Source organism: Mustelus asterias, chromosome 4, assembly GCF_964213995.1.
Source record: "Mustelus asterias chromosome 4, sMusAst1.hap1.1, whole genome shotgun sequence".
In the NCBI taxonomy this organism is placed as follows: Eukaryota; Metazoa; Chordata; class Chondrichthyes; order Carcharhiniformes; family Triakidae; genus Mustelus; species Mustelus asterias.
The window spans coordinates 63,221,726-63,239,235 of record NC_135804.1 but is presented as its reverse complement, the minus strand read 5'-3'; the positions used below and the strand labels follow the sequence as shown (position 1 = coordinate 63,239,235).

Genomic DNA, 17,510 nt, shown 5'->3' with positions numbered 1-17,510 from the left:
TCAAACCTTGACTACTGACATCAGTTCAAGAGAGTGTGTATGGATGTTTGTGCGTGATTCAGAAGAGTAAGGAACCTGACAACAGCCACAAGGTTTATTCATCAAGAATTTCCAATGAGATTACAGCCTGGAAACCATACCCTGCAGAGGTCACAAGAAGTGGGAAAAGTACTGCTATTCAACTCCACATGACCCAATTCTTTATCAGAGCAAGGGGACAATGGCAAATCTGGTTCCGAAGGCCACTGTACAAGAATGTAACCATACTGCTTAACACTATAACCCAGTAGAGAGTCATTTAAAGCAGGGGTGGTGAACCTGTGGGACATTGGAAGGGACAGGTTTGGCCTTACTGCATGCAAAAAAAAGGGACACAAATAAAAGCAAAATACTGTGGATGCCAGAATTCTGAAATAGAAACAAAAAATGCCAGAACAACGCAGCAGGTCTAGCAGTACCTGTGGCGACAGAAACAGAGTTAACATTTCGAGTCAAATATGATTTTTTCAGAAACCAAGTTAACAGGCTGCCAGCATTCGCAGATTAGACTCGTACAAGGAATGACCATTTGGAAGAGGCTCCAGAGCCATATCGCAAGACCTAAAAAAAATAAAAGTGAAACCCTAGTCTAAAGAACCCATGTCCTCTTCAAAAAATTGACTTTGAGCCATTTTGTGCACAGATTCAGAGAAGCTTTGCTCTGCGTTCATGAGGGCTTCAACATCTGCCAGCAATCAACTGTTTCTGTTCAATTCCAGAAATTATTTTGACACATGCTTAACATAGCATTCTATCAGAGTCACTGGCCAAAAGGGGAGTGAATCATCTCGGGCCAGTCAGCACCGCTCATCACTGTTTAAAACTGATGCCTACACAGATGCCTGAACATAACCCAACAGTGCAAATAAAATCTGCATCTGGTTTTTAGTTATCAGCATTACTGGGATGGGGATAATTCTAAATCAGACCAACGTACTGTCAGACCATGGCCAGTAACCTGATTCAGGAATTATAATTGTTTCAATATGTACGCACAGTCCACTCAAATTCACAAGTCTACAGAGGTTCAAAATGGGGCACAGGGCATGACACACACCTTCATAAAGAATCATGTCTGAATCATTGAGGTTGGTATCAGAAAGACCAGAAGGAGCACTGTTTGACCAGGCTAAATGATTTTCAAAGCGAGGGTGTGAGTGGGTGAAGACCAAAGGGTCTGAAAATTTCTTGTGAACATGGGATTCCGACTGTGTTCACTGCATCAGTGTCTTTTCCTAACCCCTCCCCCTGACAGTGAATGCCTGGATACACCACTCCCCCCACCTCTCCCACTCTGCCTTTGGGGGGGGGGGGGGGGGGGGGGGGGAGTTCCTCGGGTACCTCGATGGCATTCTTTTGACTGCAATTTCCCACTCCCACCCATCAACCATCACAAGACTTCTTTCTGCTTCAGGAGGAAGTAAACAGTTTGTCAGACATACTGGCAGAGGCAAAGATTGTAAAAACATTTTAAAGGGCAGACTCCCATAATCTAAAAGCCGGAGTTCCACCAGAAGGTGGAAATTTCTCAACTCTCGTTAAACACCCACCTCTACTTCCCCATAGACCACCATTCTAGGTCCTTTAACCCCCTCCTCCTCTATACGTAGCTTTAGTCCCCCCTCTATCTCCCTCCTCCCCTTTACCCTGCTCTACCCACATTCTCCCCTATATCCTGCTCTACCCCCTTGTTCTCTATACATGGCTGTAAGACTACTCTCTCTATTTCCCTCCACCCCATGCCTTTCTCTGCCCCACTCCTTCCCTATACCTAGTTCTCTAACCCCTCCTCTATGCCCAGCTCCCTAACCCCAACTCCACCTGTTTCTGGATCTCTAACCCCTTCCTCCCTTGTAACTGACTCTCTGCTCTCCTGTTCCCAAATCTCTCCCCGTCCCACTCACACACCTGGCTGCTCTCCATTCCCAGCTCTTGGGTCACCCCCTGGCTCCCCACTTTCCAACTCTCTTGACCCTCCCCAAACCTACCAGTTCTCTTTCCCTCCCCCACAACATGTATACAGCTCTCTAGCACACATTCTTGACCTCACAAAATTTTCAACGCTTTAAATTAAACCCAAGCTTCATAATTCCTGTATATCAACAGCAAAAGTTGAAAGTGGAATGACCTTCAGACGAAGGGCCTTCTCTGCTGGACTTTGGAAGGGAACCAGAAGCTGAAGAAATCAGTCATCAACCATAATGACGAGGAATTGCTCGCCAATGCTAGAGTAAAATTCAAAGTGACTGAGTTGACGAAGGGACATAACTTCTCGCAGGATGTTCGAGAGAGTTTGGTACAGGGTTCATGAACTGCTTTTTCAGAATGGAGCACAACCAGTAGTTTCAACAGTGCAGCAACTGTGAGGCTTGCCAATCGGTTTGAGTTTTGAGGTGGCCTGGTACAAACGCAGAGAAAGTCAGACAAGAAGAGCTGTCCTGCTGCATCACCTCCCCATCACCAACTCAGAATTGAAGGAATGCTCTGCTTTTCCAGAAAAGCATGAATCAAGTGTAGCAATTAAGATGGAATAAATCAACTTTACTCAAATTGTGAAACTAAATATTTGCACTCTGACACTCTGCAACATTGACTCCAAGGCAGCTTGTTTTTTTAAAAAAAACAACCATATTTATACTTGGAATCAACTCTACATACAAATAATTCACTCCAAACCCTTCCTAAAGATTTTCGTAACTATTTCCACCTTTCTGTTTGTTTCTCTTTTATTTTAAGCTTTCCTATCCTGTGCAACATTTGGCTGTTAGATAGGAAGAACTCAGGGAACCAGGTACAGGAATGGTCCAAGAGTTCCTGCTTCTCCAACCTCTGTCCCTTGTGCTGAGAAGATTAAAGTCAAAAGATCTTAAGTTTTAAGTTTATTTTATTAGTGTCACAAGTAGGCTTACATTAACACAGCAATGAATTTATTGGGAAAATCCCCTAGTCGCCACACTCCGCCGCCTGTTTGGGTACACCAAGGGAGAATCGAGCATGGCCAATGCGCCTAACCAGCACGTCTTACGGACTGTAGGAGGAAACCGGAGCACCTGGAGGAAACCCACGCAGACACGGGGAGAATGTGCAGATTCCACACAGACAGTGACCCGAGCTGGGAATTGAACCTGTGCTGTGAGGCAACAGTGTTAACCACTGTGCCACCATGCTGCCCAGTCTTATATTCACCGCTTCAAATTCTCTCTCCTCTTTTGCCGAGGAAGTGGAAATACTGCTAGAATTAGGTTCTTTTTTGCACCTAATAAGCTTCCTGGAGACATTTTTACATATTCCTTACGTAGTGTACATCAGTAGGCTCTTCCATTCCTGATGGACATTAAGGCTTCATCATGTCCCTTCTTCAGACAATGCCTGTGAGGTTGTGCAGGAATCCTTGAGTTAAGCAGGAGATCCCGGGTGCTGTTTCCAAAGACTCAGCCATGTGGAACAGCAAATAGCCAGCATTTGTTACCCATTCCTGACTGCCCTCAGGTGGTGTTGGGTGAGCTGTCCACGTGGTGTAGGTACAGCCAGAGTGCTGTTAGGGAGGGAGTTCCAGGATTTTGACTCAGTGACAGCGAAGAAACAATAATATAGTTACTTGCGCTTCATTGAATTTAGTATGTAGCATTCGCTGTTTATGATGTGGTTTCCTTTATTTCGGAGACCAAATGCAGCTTTACTGATTGTGTTGCTGAGAACATCTCTGTGCAATCACGAGCTTCCATTTGCTTGCCATTTTGATTCGCTGCATCCCTCCTATTCTGACCTTTCTGCTCTTAATCTCCTCTACTTACTCTAAAGAAACTCTGCAGAACCTCAAGAAACTGCATCTTATTATTCGATAAGACAGTTTACAGCCTTTCAGAATTAACACCGATTTCAATAACTTCAGATCATAACCATTAAGCTCAGGTGCTGGTAATGCTGCTGTCCTTAGTTATAATTAAACAGATCTGGAATCAAAAGCTAGTATCAACAATGATGACCATGAAACTGCCGGATTGTCGTAAATCATAGAATCCCTACAGTGCAGAAGAGGCTATTTAGCCCATGGAGTCTGCACCGAGTCTCCAACAGAGCATCTTAAGCAGTCCCACCCTCATTCTATCACCACAACCCCACATATTTACCCCTTTAATCCCCTAACCTACATATCTTGGGACTAAGCGGCAATTTAGCATGGCCAATCCACCTAACCTGCACATTTTTGGACCTTACCTGGAATTACAAGTAGGCCAGACCAGGTAAGAACGGCAGATTTCCTTCCAAGAAGGACATTAGTGAATCAGATGGGTTTTCACATTAATCCAGTCGTTTCTTGATCAACATTATTGATGCCAACTTTTTATTCCAGATTTATTTAATGAACTGAATTTTCATTCCCTGGCGACCATGATGGGATGAACTCATGTTTCTAGATCATTTGTCCAGGCTGCTGGATTATTGGTCTGTAAATAGAATCACTATGTTACTGTACTCAGTAAATTCCTCAACATTCAAAATGGTCAGCCGTATCTTAGTGGCAGCACTCTCACCTGAGCCAGAAGAACGTGGTTTCAAGTTCCTTGACAAAATCTAAGCCGACGCTAGGCAAACTGATGTCTTTTGATGAGACATGAAATCGAGATACTGGCCACTCAGTTGCACATAAAAGATTGCACAGCATGACTTCCAAGAACAGGGGAGACCTTTCCCTGGTGGTTAGGCGAATACTAATCCCTCAACAGATTTTCTGATCATCATCATCATCATGCCGCTTGTGGGAGCTTGCTGTATACTATTTCACAATACTTCAGAAGTATTTAATAGGCTGTAGAACACTAAGGCATCTTGAGATCATGAAATGTGCTACACAAACGCATATCTCTCTTTCAATTATCAGTAAGGTTAAAATCCCAACTGTTGCATGAATTAACAAAATAAGCATTTTCTTCAAATATATCAACATAAATTCTGAAACATTGCATTTTCATTCATGGTATATGAAGTAAGGTAAAACTGAACAACTGTGATCATATAATACCTCAATTTAGCACCTAAGTGCTGTTGCTCATGGAAATATGCAAGGAACACAAGAGGAGGAAATCTGGGAGTTCTTAGCCACAACACAATGAAATGTTCTTTTCTAGCAGAATGGTTGCAGGGTGCATTTGTAGTCAGAGCATCTCCTCGGTTTCCATGGCAATCAAGTGGGAATGATTCTTTCCCCACGCTGAGCTATCTGTTCTACTTCAGCAGATAAGCAGAATCATACTCCAGTACAAATCTGCAGCCAGCACTCGTATTTGTTCTGCACTGTTTGAACAAGTGGATGTGAGTACATAGAGAGAGAGAGAGAGAGAGAGAGGGAAACTGAAGCAGAAAAATGGTGCGTATGATAAATGCCAGGTTGATTATACAAGTGAGACCCGTATTAAAAAAAAAATCAGAGGGGAAGTGAAAAATAAGACAAACAAAGATTGGAAGCCAACATAAAAGGTAATCCAAAATGCTTCTTCAGCAATATAGTCAGAGGATGGTAGGAGGAGGTGTAGTGTTGATAGCAAAAGAGGAATTTGTGCATGGAGGCCGAAGGCATGGCTCAGATACCAAATAATTACTTTGCATTTGTCTTTTCCAAGGAACAAGATGTTGTCCAAGCCAAAGTGAAAAAGTAGGTAGCTGAGACAATGGATGAACTAAAATTTGATAAAGAGGAGATATTAGAGAGGCTGGCTGTACTTAAAGCTGATAAGTCAACAGGATCGGTTCAGATTCAACCCCGGGATTTGACAAAGATGTTCAAAATCACAAGGGGTGACACACAGATTAGATAGGAACAAACTGTTCCCACTGGCGAAAACAGCAACAACCAGAGGGTTGCTTGGCAAAGGAAGCAATGATAAGAGGGGAATCTCTTTACATAGCAAGTGATTAGGATCTGGAATACACGTCTGGGCAGCGTGGTGGAGGTAGAATCAATCCTAGCTTTCCAAAGAAAAAAATGGCAATTATCGGAAGAGAAAAAGGGCAGGGGAGTGGGACCAGGTGAGTTGTTCTTGCAGAGAGCCATCACAGACACAATGAGCAGAATGGCTGCCTTCTGCACTGTAACCATTCTGAGATTCTACATGCCAGTAATACTAAATCCAGCACCAAGTCACTAGATCTGCAATTTAAACATGAAGACTTTCTCCCAATGATCTAGAACCATTAAGATAGAGGCAGTATAAATTATGTGGATATACAGCACCTGCTAACCTATAAACTTTATTACACTTGACCCCTCAAACAGGGGACTCCATTTTTGTTTTATTATTGAGAAGCATAGGGTAAGGCACTCAGGCCAATGGTGTCAGACACCAAGGCCGAAGAGGAGGGAAAAGCAAAGGTACATCTGAAAGCAGAAAATCAATGATGCCAAACGTGGGCTACAAAGTAACATGGGGGAAACATGCTTTGAAAAAAATTAGTTGGGTAGGAGAGTGCATTAGGCAACTGATCTTACCACAGCAAGGCCTCAGGGAGGAGTAACAGCACATTGGAGAGCTTGCTGGCAACATCGGAGGAACAAAAGAGGAAAAGTTCAGCAAAAGAAATAACTACATACTCCAAAAATAGTCAACAGTTTCTTGTGGCCAACATTAAATGAAATGCCACCATAGGACTCAACTCTCCTTTATTGATCTGAGGCCAACCATTCCAACACGCAGAGAATCTCATTGACAAAGAACTACTGTTGACCTCCCCTGCAAGGCTACCTCTTTTTTAATCAATTGATTAGAGCGTATTTAAGGTGATGCCCTTACTCAATGGGACTACATGTGTAAAACATTTTGCCAAAGAAGAAATCAAATTAAGCAGCCCCTGATTGCCAATCCACTACAATCACTCCAACAGCCCTCATACATTGTAAACAAAGGGACAAGAATAAAAAGTGCAAGTCTTCCGCCCCAAGTTTGCTTTCCGATCTTGGGGTACTTAAGCTTGTAGACCTTTTTTTAAGGATGTAGTGAGAGCAACTAATTATTCTGTTTGCTCCTGTTATTCAATGAATTTTATCAGACTAAATTCTTCATTTCATAAACAAGGTCTACACATTCCTTCCTCGTCCAAAAGTTACTCTTCAAAAAAAGCACATGAGATTTGGTAATTGCTCAGTGATTAAATGTACACAATGGTGCAATACATGGCAATGCAGGCCAGGAGGGTCTCAGATTTGACTTTGGACTGTGCTGAGTTAACTGACCTCATTGTGGCAGTACCAGTGTCACAATAAATAACAGCAAAGTTCTCAGAAATACAAATAAAACTCAGCAGAATGATGGCGAGGATGAGGTGGGTAGGGGGTTGTTGCGGACTGGAATACGTTTGCATTTATGTAGCGCCTTTGATGCAGTAAACATCACAAGGCGTTTCACATGATTATAGCTAGACAAAAATTGATATCAAGCCAAAGGACATTAGGATAGGTGATTAAAACGTTTGGCCAAAGAGGGAGCTTTTAAAGGAGTGCAGGGAGTGGGGGGAGAGATTGAGAGGGGACATTTCAGAGATTAGACCTGGCTTCCAATGGTAGGTTGAAGAAAGTGAAGAATGCATGGGGTCTGAGATCTCAGATATTTGATGAGTGTAAGAGGTTAGGAAGATGGGGAGAGTGAGGTCAAGGACTAATGTGAACATGAACAACTGATAATTTTCAAATCAAGGTGTTGTTGGACCGGCAGTTAATGTTGGTCAGCCATTACAAGATTTAGCATCTATAAAGAGAGTAAGAGCTGATGTTGAGTCCAGATGATCCTGTGTCAAAGCTTTGACAAAGGGTCATGTGGACTTGAAACGCCAGCTCTTTTCTCTCTGCCAGACCTGCTGAGATTTTCCAGTATTTTCTCTTTTGGTTTCAGATTCCAGCATCCGTGGTAATTTGCTTTTATTACAAGATTTAGTGTGATTTAGGATATAGACAACAAAGTTTTGGATGAGTTAATGTTTATGGAGTGTTTAAGATTGGAGGTCTACAAAGGGAGTATTGGAGTAGTCAAACCTAGAGATAACAAAAGCATGGATGAAGCTTTTAGCAGACTAGCTGAGACAAGGCACAAACAGGCAATCTTATGTAGTTGGGGATATGGGGTCTGATCTCTCCAAGCTGCAGAGCAACACTAAGTTTCTATGCACACCACACACAATTACCCTTTAAGTTACTGCACCAGGCAAAAAAATTGGAAGGTTGGGCACTTACAACAAATCAGAGACGCACTATAAAATGAATTAGCGGGGATGTTGGTCAAAAGGTTAACATTGGGTCAAATAAGAGAGGTTGCTAACGGGGGGGGAGAGGGGAAAGAGAGAGAGAGAGAAGATGGAGTAGGCAACCAAGAGGAGGAGACCAAAGGCGACAGCTTCAATCTTCTCGATGTTGAACTGGAGGAAATTTCAACTCATGCAATACTGGATGTCAAACAAGCACATAGGCAAAATCAAAGGTGGTGGAGGGGTTGCGTTTGGTGCCAGCATTTTTATGAATTTCAACATTATATTTTCAATAAATTCACCAAAGGAGAGAATTTAGGAGCGAGGTAGGAAAGGTGTAGTGTGGACCTTGAACAAACAGGAGACACAACAATTTAGGAGAGGGGTGGGGGAGGATTAGTGAGACCATTATAGCAAACATTTCGGCTTTGACTGGGTAGATATAAATGAAGCCAGAAAGTACAGTCCCACACAACTAGCTGGATAATGAAGGAGACACTGGAGGGTGGACTGCAGAGTTGTGGGTGAGTTATAGTTTGAAGCTAGAGGGTTGGAGGATGGGAGGCCACTAGGAGACTTCCTGCTGGAACAAATGTTTGTTGAGAAGGGCTGTTGATAACTCTGCGGCTATGCAAGCGCTTTCAGAAAAGCAAAGCAGTAAACTCAGAAGGAGCAGGAAGGAGAATTTGGCTGCATTTTGCCCAGATAGGGACTCTGCCCAGTGCTGTCAGCTTACTTTCACTGCACGCAATGTCATTTTAAACTGCTTATTGCTAACAAAAGGGGTGCCTCACTGGCTTAGTCAACATAGAAGCATAAAGAGCAAAGAAACATCTCAACTGAAGCGGAAACAGTGCAGCAAAAACATTCTGATTAAAAATCCCCAGGGAAAACAAGTCATTCTGGATAAATTCTGACTCAATCAGTGCTTTAAGTAGAGATGCGAGCGGTGTCGGGGAAAGCACCAATTTGGTGAACTGGAGGTGAAAAGTGCCAAGAGGCCTTTCCTAAAGTATTATTTCCATTTTTACATTCGCCAGCAACACCCTGAGCCATGCTGTTCAGAGTGAAATATCAAGAAAAATCACCCATAAAGTCTGTGTGAATTACTCTCAGTTCAGAGTGAAGCATCTAAGCTAAATGTGAGCTGCAGGATCATCTCCCTGAAGCCAAGTGAGATCATAAAGGAAAGGGAAGTTGCAGAATACCAATTCTATACTTAAAAAAAAAAATTGCCTAAAGGTGTTCAGATGGAATGAGAAAGCAAAAGGCACATAGGAAGAGGAAGCCCTTGATCCTGTCATTCAATGAGATCATAGCTGATCTGCATCTAAATTCCATCTACCTGCCTTGGTCATGCAACCCTCAATGCTTTCACCTAACAAAATCTATCAATCTCAATATTGCAATTTGCAATAGACCCCTAGCTTCACCAGCTTTTTGGGGAGTTACCAGACGAGCACTCCCCTTTGCATAAACAAGTGGCTCCTGATACCATCCCTCAAATTTAAGGTTAAACTCCCTTGCTCAAGGTGAAATAGTTTCTCTTCATCGACCCTGTCAATTCTTTTAATTATCAGAAACATCTAAGTCGACACATTTATCTCAATTAGATCATCCCTTAATCTTCTCGACTCAAGGGAATACAAGCTGGTTCTCACAGCCCCAGTACTATTCTGGCGATGAGGGGATTATGGATGACAGATTTCAGCCCTGTTTTCTTTCTTCATTCTGTGGCATAGGCCATTTCCTGGTAAGTGGGCACTCAAGTGAGTTCCCTCCTTGCCTCCAACACAAATCAAGCACCATATGGGGGAGATACAACTGAGAGCAGGTGACTCTCCTCATCCTCGGGAAGGGCCTGGTCTCTGTTTGCTACCTGCTTGCTGTCTGACCACATGGCTGAGGTAGGAGTATGACGTTGCAGCCACACACTCATTCAGTTCAACCAAGTGATCACAGAGATGATCCCAACAATCTAATGGACAGCACGAAGGCTTTCCACTCCTATCCATCACTGGCAGATTAAGGGGGTACATAACTTCCACATTTACATGATTGAGATTCCTTATAGACTGAACCTAGTAGTTGATTTTAAGATTCAAAATCAGATACTCAAGCAGGATGAAAAATGTGAAACTGCAATTAGCCTCCTTTGCAAGATGACAGATAAACCAGGGCATTCTAGTTTACAGCTTCTGCATCAGAGTCAACACAGCACAGGAGAAGGCCAGTCAGCCTACTTACTGTACCTTTGCCAGCTCTTTGGAGAACTATCCAATTAGTCCCAACTATCCACTCTTTTCCCAAAGCCTTGCAACTGTACTGATCTCAACTGTGCTTCAATCTCCAGTCTTTACTGGTCTTTGCTTCAAACGCTGGCGATTGAACAAATGGTCTTGTTGGCCCTTCAGCTACCAAAATCCTAGAACTCCTCACTAAACCTCTCTACCACTCTATCCTTTTTTAAAATGCTCAATACCAAATTTTTGGTCACTTGTTCTAACACGGCCTCACATGACAATGTCAAACCTTGTCTGATAGCTCTCCTGTGAAGCATCTTGGGATGGTTTCCTACATTAGAGACACAACTACAAATTTAAGTTACTGTCATTCAAAAAACTGCACTAATAAATAGTCTTGAAATAACAACTATCTGGGTGACATTTCATGAAAAGAGTGTAATATTTTAATTAAAAGGCATTCCCTTTGCTACCTTATCTTTGGGTTGGCGACCATGTGCCCAGGTTTCTGAGCTGACTTTATCTGGGACTCTGAAGCATTACAGGTATTGGCCGACTTGGTACTTACTGGAAGAGCTCAATGGCGTGGAGGAAGATACGGGAATGTGCAACTCTGATTGGCTACTTTGGGTGCTGATACTCTCATACGAATCCTGTCCTTCTGTCTGCCCGGCTGGAGAGGAAGCGATTTCTGCCAGCACCTCCAAGTCTTTCAAGATCACCTGGAATCACAAATCAATGCTGCCCTTAAGAAATTAACAGAATCAAATAGTGAAGTATATTCCAGCATTGCGCAACAGGTCCAGTGCCATCCTGGCCCAAGTTTTTAATGGAAGAGGGAGAAAGGAAACAAAGCACCACAGATTGACAACCATGACTAGGAATGCATTGGAGTAATATTCTACGAGTGGTTATACAGAGTACAAGCTACATCAAACAGCTAAGTAGCATTTATCCATTATTCAATGTTTAGTTCGATAGCATTGCTCTATCCACATTGTTCACTCTTGCTTTTCGGAGCACAGCAGCTGATATTAGAATACAGTCCCACGGTACCAGACTGCAAAGTTTGCTGAGATTTGGACAGGCTGGGGACGGACCCTGTTGGTCTGAGTAGTGCAGTTACACATTCCCTTTACCAAATGAGCCAGTGGTAAAGCTCCTGCGTTTGTTCAGAGCAGTTTTTGATGACAGACTTTAGGCTCCTGCAGTCAAAACATTTCCTTGATAAAGTGCTTCACCACCACATTGCAAGCTGGGTTTTATTTCAGTACAAACTACAGGTTAACAAAAGGTCCTTCATAAAAGCTGAGACATAGACAAATTCAACCATTACAAGAAACACATGGATAACCCTGATTATAACCCTGAAACATGTGAAAACCATTAGCTACATGGGCCTTTTGATTGAAGCTGTAGATATAACCAACATTCTTTTGCCAGTTCTGGACGGAAAAACCTGAGAAACAAAAGCTTGGGAGAGAATACAAAATTTTGAGGAATAAAATTGGTGATTCCTTGGTGACTCTCTTACTCAACCAGATTGTCTGCAGCTTTGGTGTCATATTTGACTGTGATGAGCTTCTGACCATAATCGGACTGTGCCATCACTACGACTGCCTATTTCCACCCCTGTAGCATTGTCTGAATACAACAGCCTCAGCTGACCCAATGTTAAATCTCTCACCCATGCCTTTGTTATTTTGTGACTGATTTATTCTAATACACTCTGGGCCTATCCAAGTTCCACTCTCTGTAACAAAGGCAGAAAATGCTGAATAAGCTCAGCAGGTCTGACAGCATCTATGGAGACACATCTCTGAACATTTCGAAACGTTAGCTCTATTCTGATGCTGTTAGATCTGCTGAGATTTTCCAGCATTTAGTGTTTTTGTTTCCACAGTAATTTGCTTTTATTCTACTCCCTGTAAACTTGAGGCCATCCAAAACTCTGCTGCCCGTGTCCTAACTTGCACCAAGTTGGTTCACCAATCACCCCGGTTCATGCTGAATAACAATGACTCCTGATTAAGCACCACCTCAATTTGCAAACTTTCATTCTTGATTTCAAACCCCTCTGTAGCCTTTTCTAAAAATCCTTCCATGGGTTGGAGGTGACCTGGCAAGGCCAGCATTTAATGCCCATTTCTAATTGCCGACGAGAAGGTAGTGATGAGCTGATTTCTTGAACTGCTGCAGTCCCTGTAGTGCAGGTATACCTGCAATGCTGGTAGGGAGAGAATTCCAGGATTTTGACCCAGCAACAGTGAAGGAATGGCAATATATTTCCAAGTCAGGATGAGTGAGTGGTTGGGAGGGGATCTTTCAGGTGGTGGTATTCCTATGCATGTGCTGCCCTTATTCTTCAAAGCTGTAGTGGTCAAGAGATTGGAAAGTGATGCTGAAGGAGCATTGGTGAGTTGCTGCAGAGCATCTTGTAGATGGTACACACGCTGATCACTGTGCATCGGTAATGGAGGGAATGAACGTTTGTTGATGGGGTGCCAATCAAGCAGGCTTCTTTGTCATGGATGGTGTTTAGCTTCTTGTGTGCTGTTGGAGCCACATCATCCAGGCGAGTGGAGATTATTCCATTAAACTCCTGACTTTGATTTGATTTATTATTGTCACATGTATTAACATACAGTGAAAAGTATTCTTTCTTGCGCGCTATACAGACAAAGACTTGTGCCTTATATATGGTGGACAGGCTTTGGGGAGTCAAGAGATGAGTTACTAACTGCAGAATTCCCAGTCTCTGGGTAGCGATGGTGGAGTCAGCAATGGTAATGTCACTGAATGTCAAGGGATGATGATTGGATTCTCCCCTGTTGAGATGGCCAATGTCTGGCACCAATGTTACTTGCCACTTATCAGCCCAAGCCTAAATATTGTTCAAGTCTTGCCTCATATTGGCAAGCCTGTTTCTACATTTGAGGAGTCACGAATGCTGCTGAACATTGTGCAATCATTAGCAAACATCTCCGATTCTGATCTTATGTTGGAGAGACGGTCATTGATGAAGCAGCTGAAGATGGATGGGGCTAGGACACTACCCTGAGGAACTCCTGCAGCAATGTCCTGGAACCGAGATGATTGACCTCCAACCACTAATCTTCCTCTGTGCTAGCTATGGCTCCAACCAATGGAGAGTTTCCCACGACTTCTATTACTTTCAAGTTTGCAAGGGCTCCTTGATGCCACACTTAGTCAAATGTTGCCTCAACGTCAAGGGCAGTCACTCTTGCTTCACTCCTGGAATTCAGCTCTTTTTACGTTGGACCAAGGTTGCAAGGCTAGGAGCTGAATGGTCCTGGCAGAATCCAAACAGTGTCCGTAAGCAGGTTATTGCTGTGTAAATGCTGCTCGATAGCACTGTCGGGGACACCTTCTATCACTTTGTTGATAATCGCGGGGGGGTGGATGGGCCGGTAATTGAATTTGTCCTGCTGTTTGTGGACAGGATATTCTTGGGCAATTTTCCACTTTGCCAAGTAGATGCCAGTGTTGTAGCTGTACTGGAACAGCTTGGCTATAGGGGTGCGGCAAGTTCTGTGTTCAGTACTATTGTCCGGATGTTGTCAGCACCCGTAGCCTGCGCAATTTCTTCGTCCCTCTCAATCTGTGTAATCTCCTCCAGCTCCACATCCCTCCAAGACAGCTGTGCTCCTCTAATCCCAGTCTCTTGAGCATCCCCGATTTTCATTGCTCCATCATTTGCAGCTGTACTTTCAGCTACCAAGGCTGTAGTTTTGAAAATCCTGTGAGAACCTACTCCTTCCTCCTCCTCTCTCCCCTTCTTTATGAAAGTCTTTTAAACCTGCACCTTTCGCCAAGTTTTTTGGTCATAAGAACACAAGAAATAGGAGCAGGAGTAGGCCATCTGGCCCTTCGAGCCTGCCCCGCCATTCAACAAGATCATGGCTGATCTGAAGCGAATCAGTTCCACTTACCCGCCTGCTCCCCATATCCCCTAATTCCCTTATCGATCAGAAAACTATCTACCCGTGATTTAAACATATTCAACGAGGAAGCCTCCACCACTTCAATGGGCAGAGAATTCCAGAGATTCACTACCCTCTGAGAGAAGAAGTTCCCCCTCAACTCTGTTCTGAACCGGCCCCCCCTTATTTTGAGGCTGTGCCCTCTAGTTCTGGTTTCCCTTCTAAGTGGAAAGAATCTCTCCACCTCTACCCTATCCAGCCCCTTCATTATCTTATATGTCTCTATAAGATCACCCCTCATCCTTCTAAACTCCAACGAGTACAGACCCAATCTGTTTAATCTCTCCTCATAAGCTGGACCCCTCATCTCCGGTATCAACCTGGTGAACCTTCTCTGCACTCCCTCCAAGGCCAATATATCCTTTCGCAAATAAGGGGACCAAAACTGCACACAGTACTCCAGTTGCGGCCTCACCAGTGCCTTGTACAGTTGCAGCAAGACCTCCCTGCTTTTATATTCTATCCCCCTCGCGATAAAGGCCAACATTCCATTCGCCTTCTTGATCACCTGCTGCACCTGCAGACTGAGTTTTTGCGATTCCCAGATCCCTCTGCACAGTCGCACGATGTAATTTTTCTCCATTTAAATAATATTCCAATTTACTATTATTTCTTCCAAAGTGGATAACCTCACATTTGCTAACGTTATATTCCATCTGCCAGATCCTCGCCCACTCGCTCAGCCTATCCAAATCTCTCTGCAGACTTTCCGCGTCCTCCACGCAATTCGCTTTCCCACTCACCTTCGTGTCATCAGCAAACTTGAATACCCTACATTCAGTCCCCTCCTCCAGATCATCTATGTAAATGGTAAACAATTGAGGCCCCAGCACCGATCCCTGCGGCACGCCACTGGTCACCAACTGCCAACCAGAAAAGCACCCATTTATCCCAACTCTCTGCTTCCTGTTAGATAGCCAATCCCCAATCCACGCCAACACCTTACCCCTAACTCCGTGTACCCCAATCTTCTGCAGCAACCTTTTGTGAGGCACCTTATCGAACGCCTTCTGGAAATCTAAAAACACCACATCCACCGGTTCCCCTCTGTCAACCACACTAGTGACATCTTCATAAAAGTCCAGTAGACTCGTCAAACACGACTTTCCCTTCATGAATCCATGCTGCGTCTGCTTGATCGAACCATTCTTATTCAGGTGCTCTGTTATTTCCTCTTTAATAATGGACTCTAGCATCTTCCCAACTACGGACGTTAAGCGAACCGGCCTGTAGTTACCCGCCTTTTGTCTACTTCCTTTTTTAAACAGCGGCGTAACAGTAGCTATTTTCCAGTCAGCCGGCACTACCCCAGAGTCCAGCGAATTTTGATAAATTACTACTAACGCATCTGCTATTACATCAGCCATTTCTTTCAGTACCCTGGGATGCATTCCATCCGGGCCCGGGGACTTGTCTACCTTCAGTCCTATTAGTCTACCAAGCACCACCTCCTTAGTAACAGTAATTGTATTAAGGACCTCCCCTCCCACCAACTCTCGATCTCTAATATTCGGCAAACTATATGGTCATCAATATATCGGTGTGGTTTGGTGTCAAATTTTGTTTTATACTGCTCCAGAAGGGCCTATGACAATACAAATCATTGTTGTTGAGCATCACGCAAGATGCAGGGGCACATTCCCTCAGAAAACATTTCACAATTATACTCAAAATTACAGTTGTACGTTTTAAAACCTATTCATACTTCTCGGAATACAAATTTCATCTTCAAACATGGTCAAACAAACTTTTGTTTACATTTACATCAGACCTTTGCAGTTGTGACTAAAGGTCACTTTAGCATACCCAATGCTTGTTTCGCAACTTCTAGTAGCCTGTCTGACAGACATCATTCTTTGCTTCCTGCCCAATACAGGTCAAGCTGATACCATTCTTCCCCTTCCCCCATCCCATGTAAAACTGGCACTATTCTTCCCCATTCCCCTACCCCCACAATTAATGCCTCTCTGACTGTGCTACAGTCCTCTTTGCTTCCACTTACAGCATCAATCTCGATTTTGGTTCCTCACTGAATTGAACTCCATTTTACTTTGGTTAATACACTGATGTCGATCTTGGTGTTGTTGCTAAGTTGCACCACAAGCAAAATTCAATGCATCTTCAAAACATTGCAATCTAAGTCAGTTAGAAATGTGAAGTAAAATTTCTCTTTCATTCTTTCACTTAAGGATACAAGTGCTAGCTTGGTTCCCTCTGGTGGTAGTCTCAATGCAGAAGAGACACATTTGCTGATCCAGGCTTAAAACACACAATAAAACCATAGCTGTTATTGCTCAGCAGACAACCATTTAGCCCATTATGCCTGTGCCAGATGTTTGTGAAGAGCAATCCAAACATTATTCTACTTCTCCACTCTCTCTCCACAGCCCTTTACCATCATTTACTTGAAACATTTACATGGAGGAAATTCAATTCTGATAGAACTTGAACCCACCACCCCATGGCTATTAGGCCAGTACCACTGCAATATAATCTCAATTAACCTTGGTAGGCACTTAAGTGCAGTGCTGGGGGAGCATTGCAACATCACAGGTGCCATCTTTTGGATTAGAGTTAAATTGAGACTTGTTTGCCTGTTCCAGAGTTTCAGATGGAAAACTAAGATCCCGTGGTACTATACCACAAAGAACAGGGACTTCTCCCAGGATCGCAGTCAATATCCCTCCTTCAAACAACCGAACCTGAAAAGATGATTGACCTTTCATCCTTACTGGGCTTTGCTGACACAAACCTTAGGTCTGTATCTGAGGTCACCATTGCAGATGTCAGGGCAGCCTTCTCGAAGGTCAACCCAAGTAAGCGACTGGCCTGGATGGGGTACACAGATGAGCACTCAGATCCTGCGCGGATCAGCTGGCAGGGGCATTCGCAGACATCTTCAACCTCTCTTTACAACAATCTGAGAGCCCTATCTGCTTTAAGACGACAACTATCATCCCAGTACCAAAGAAAAGCCAAGCAGCGCGCCACA

The 17,510-nt window shown here is 43.6% G+C and overlaps 1 protein-coding gene across 2 annotated transcripts in view; it reads right to left on the bottom strand.

Moving 5' to 3' along the window:
* Positions 1 to 17,510, bottom strand: part of vac14 (vac14 homolog (S. cerevisiae)) — a 163,318-nt gene that overhangs the window by 12,006 nt on the left and 133,802 nt on the right. For both annotated transcript variants that reach the window (XM_078211141.1, XM_078211140.1), the window contains exon 14: positions 11,083 to 11,236. In XM_078211141.1, the coding sequence (XP_078067267.1) occupies positions 11,083 to 11,236 (154 nt within the window). The remainder of the gene's footprint in view (positions 1 to 11,082; positions 11,237 to 17,510) is intronic.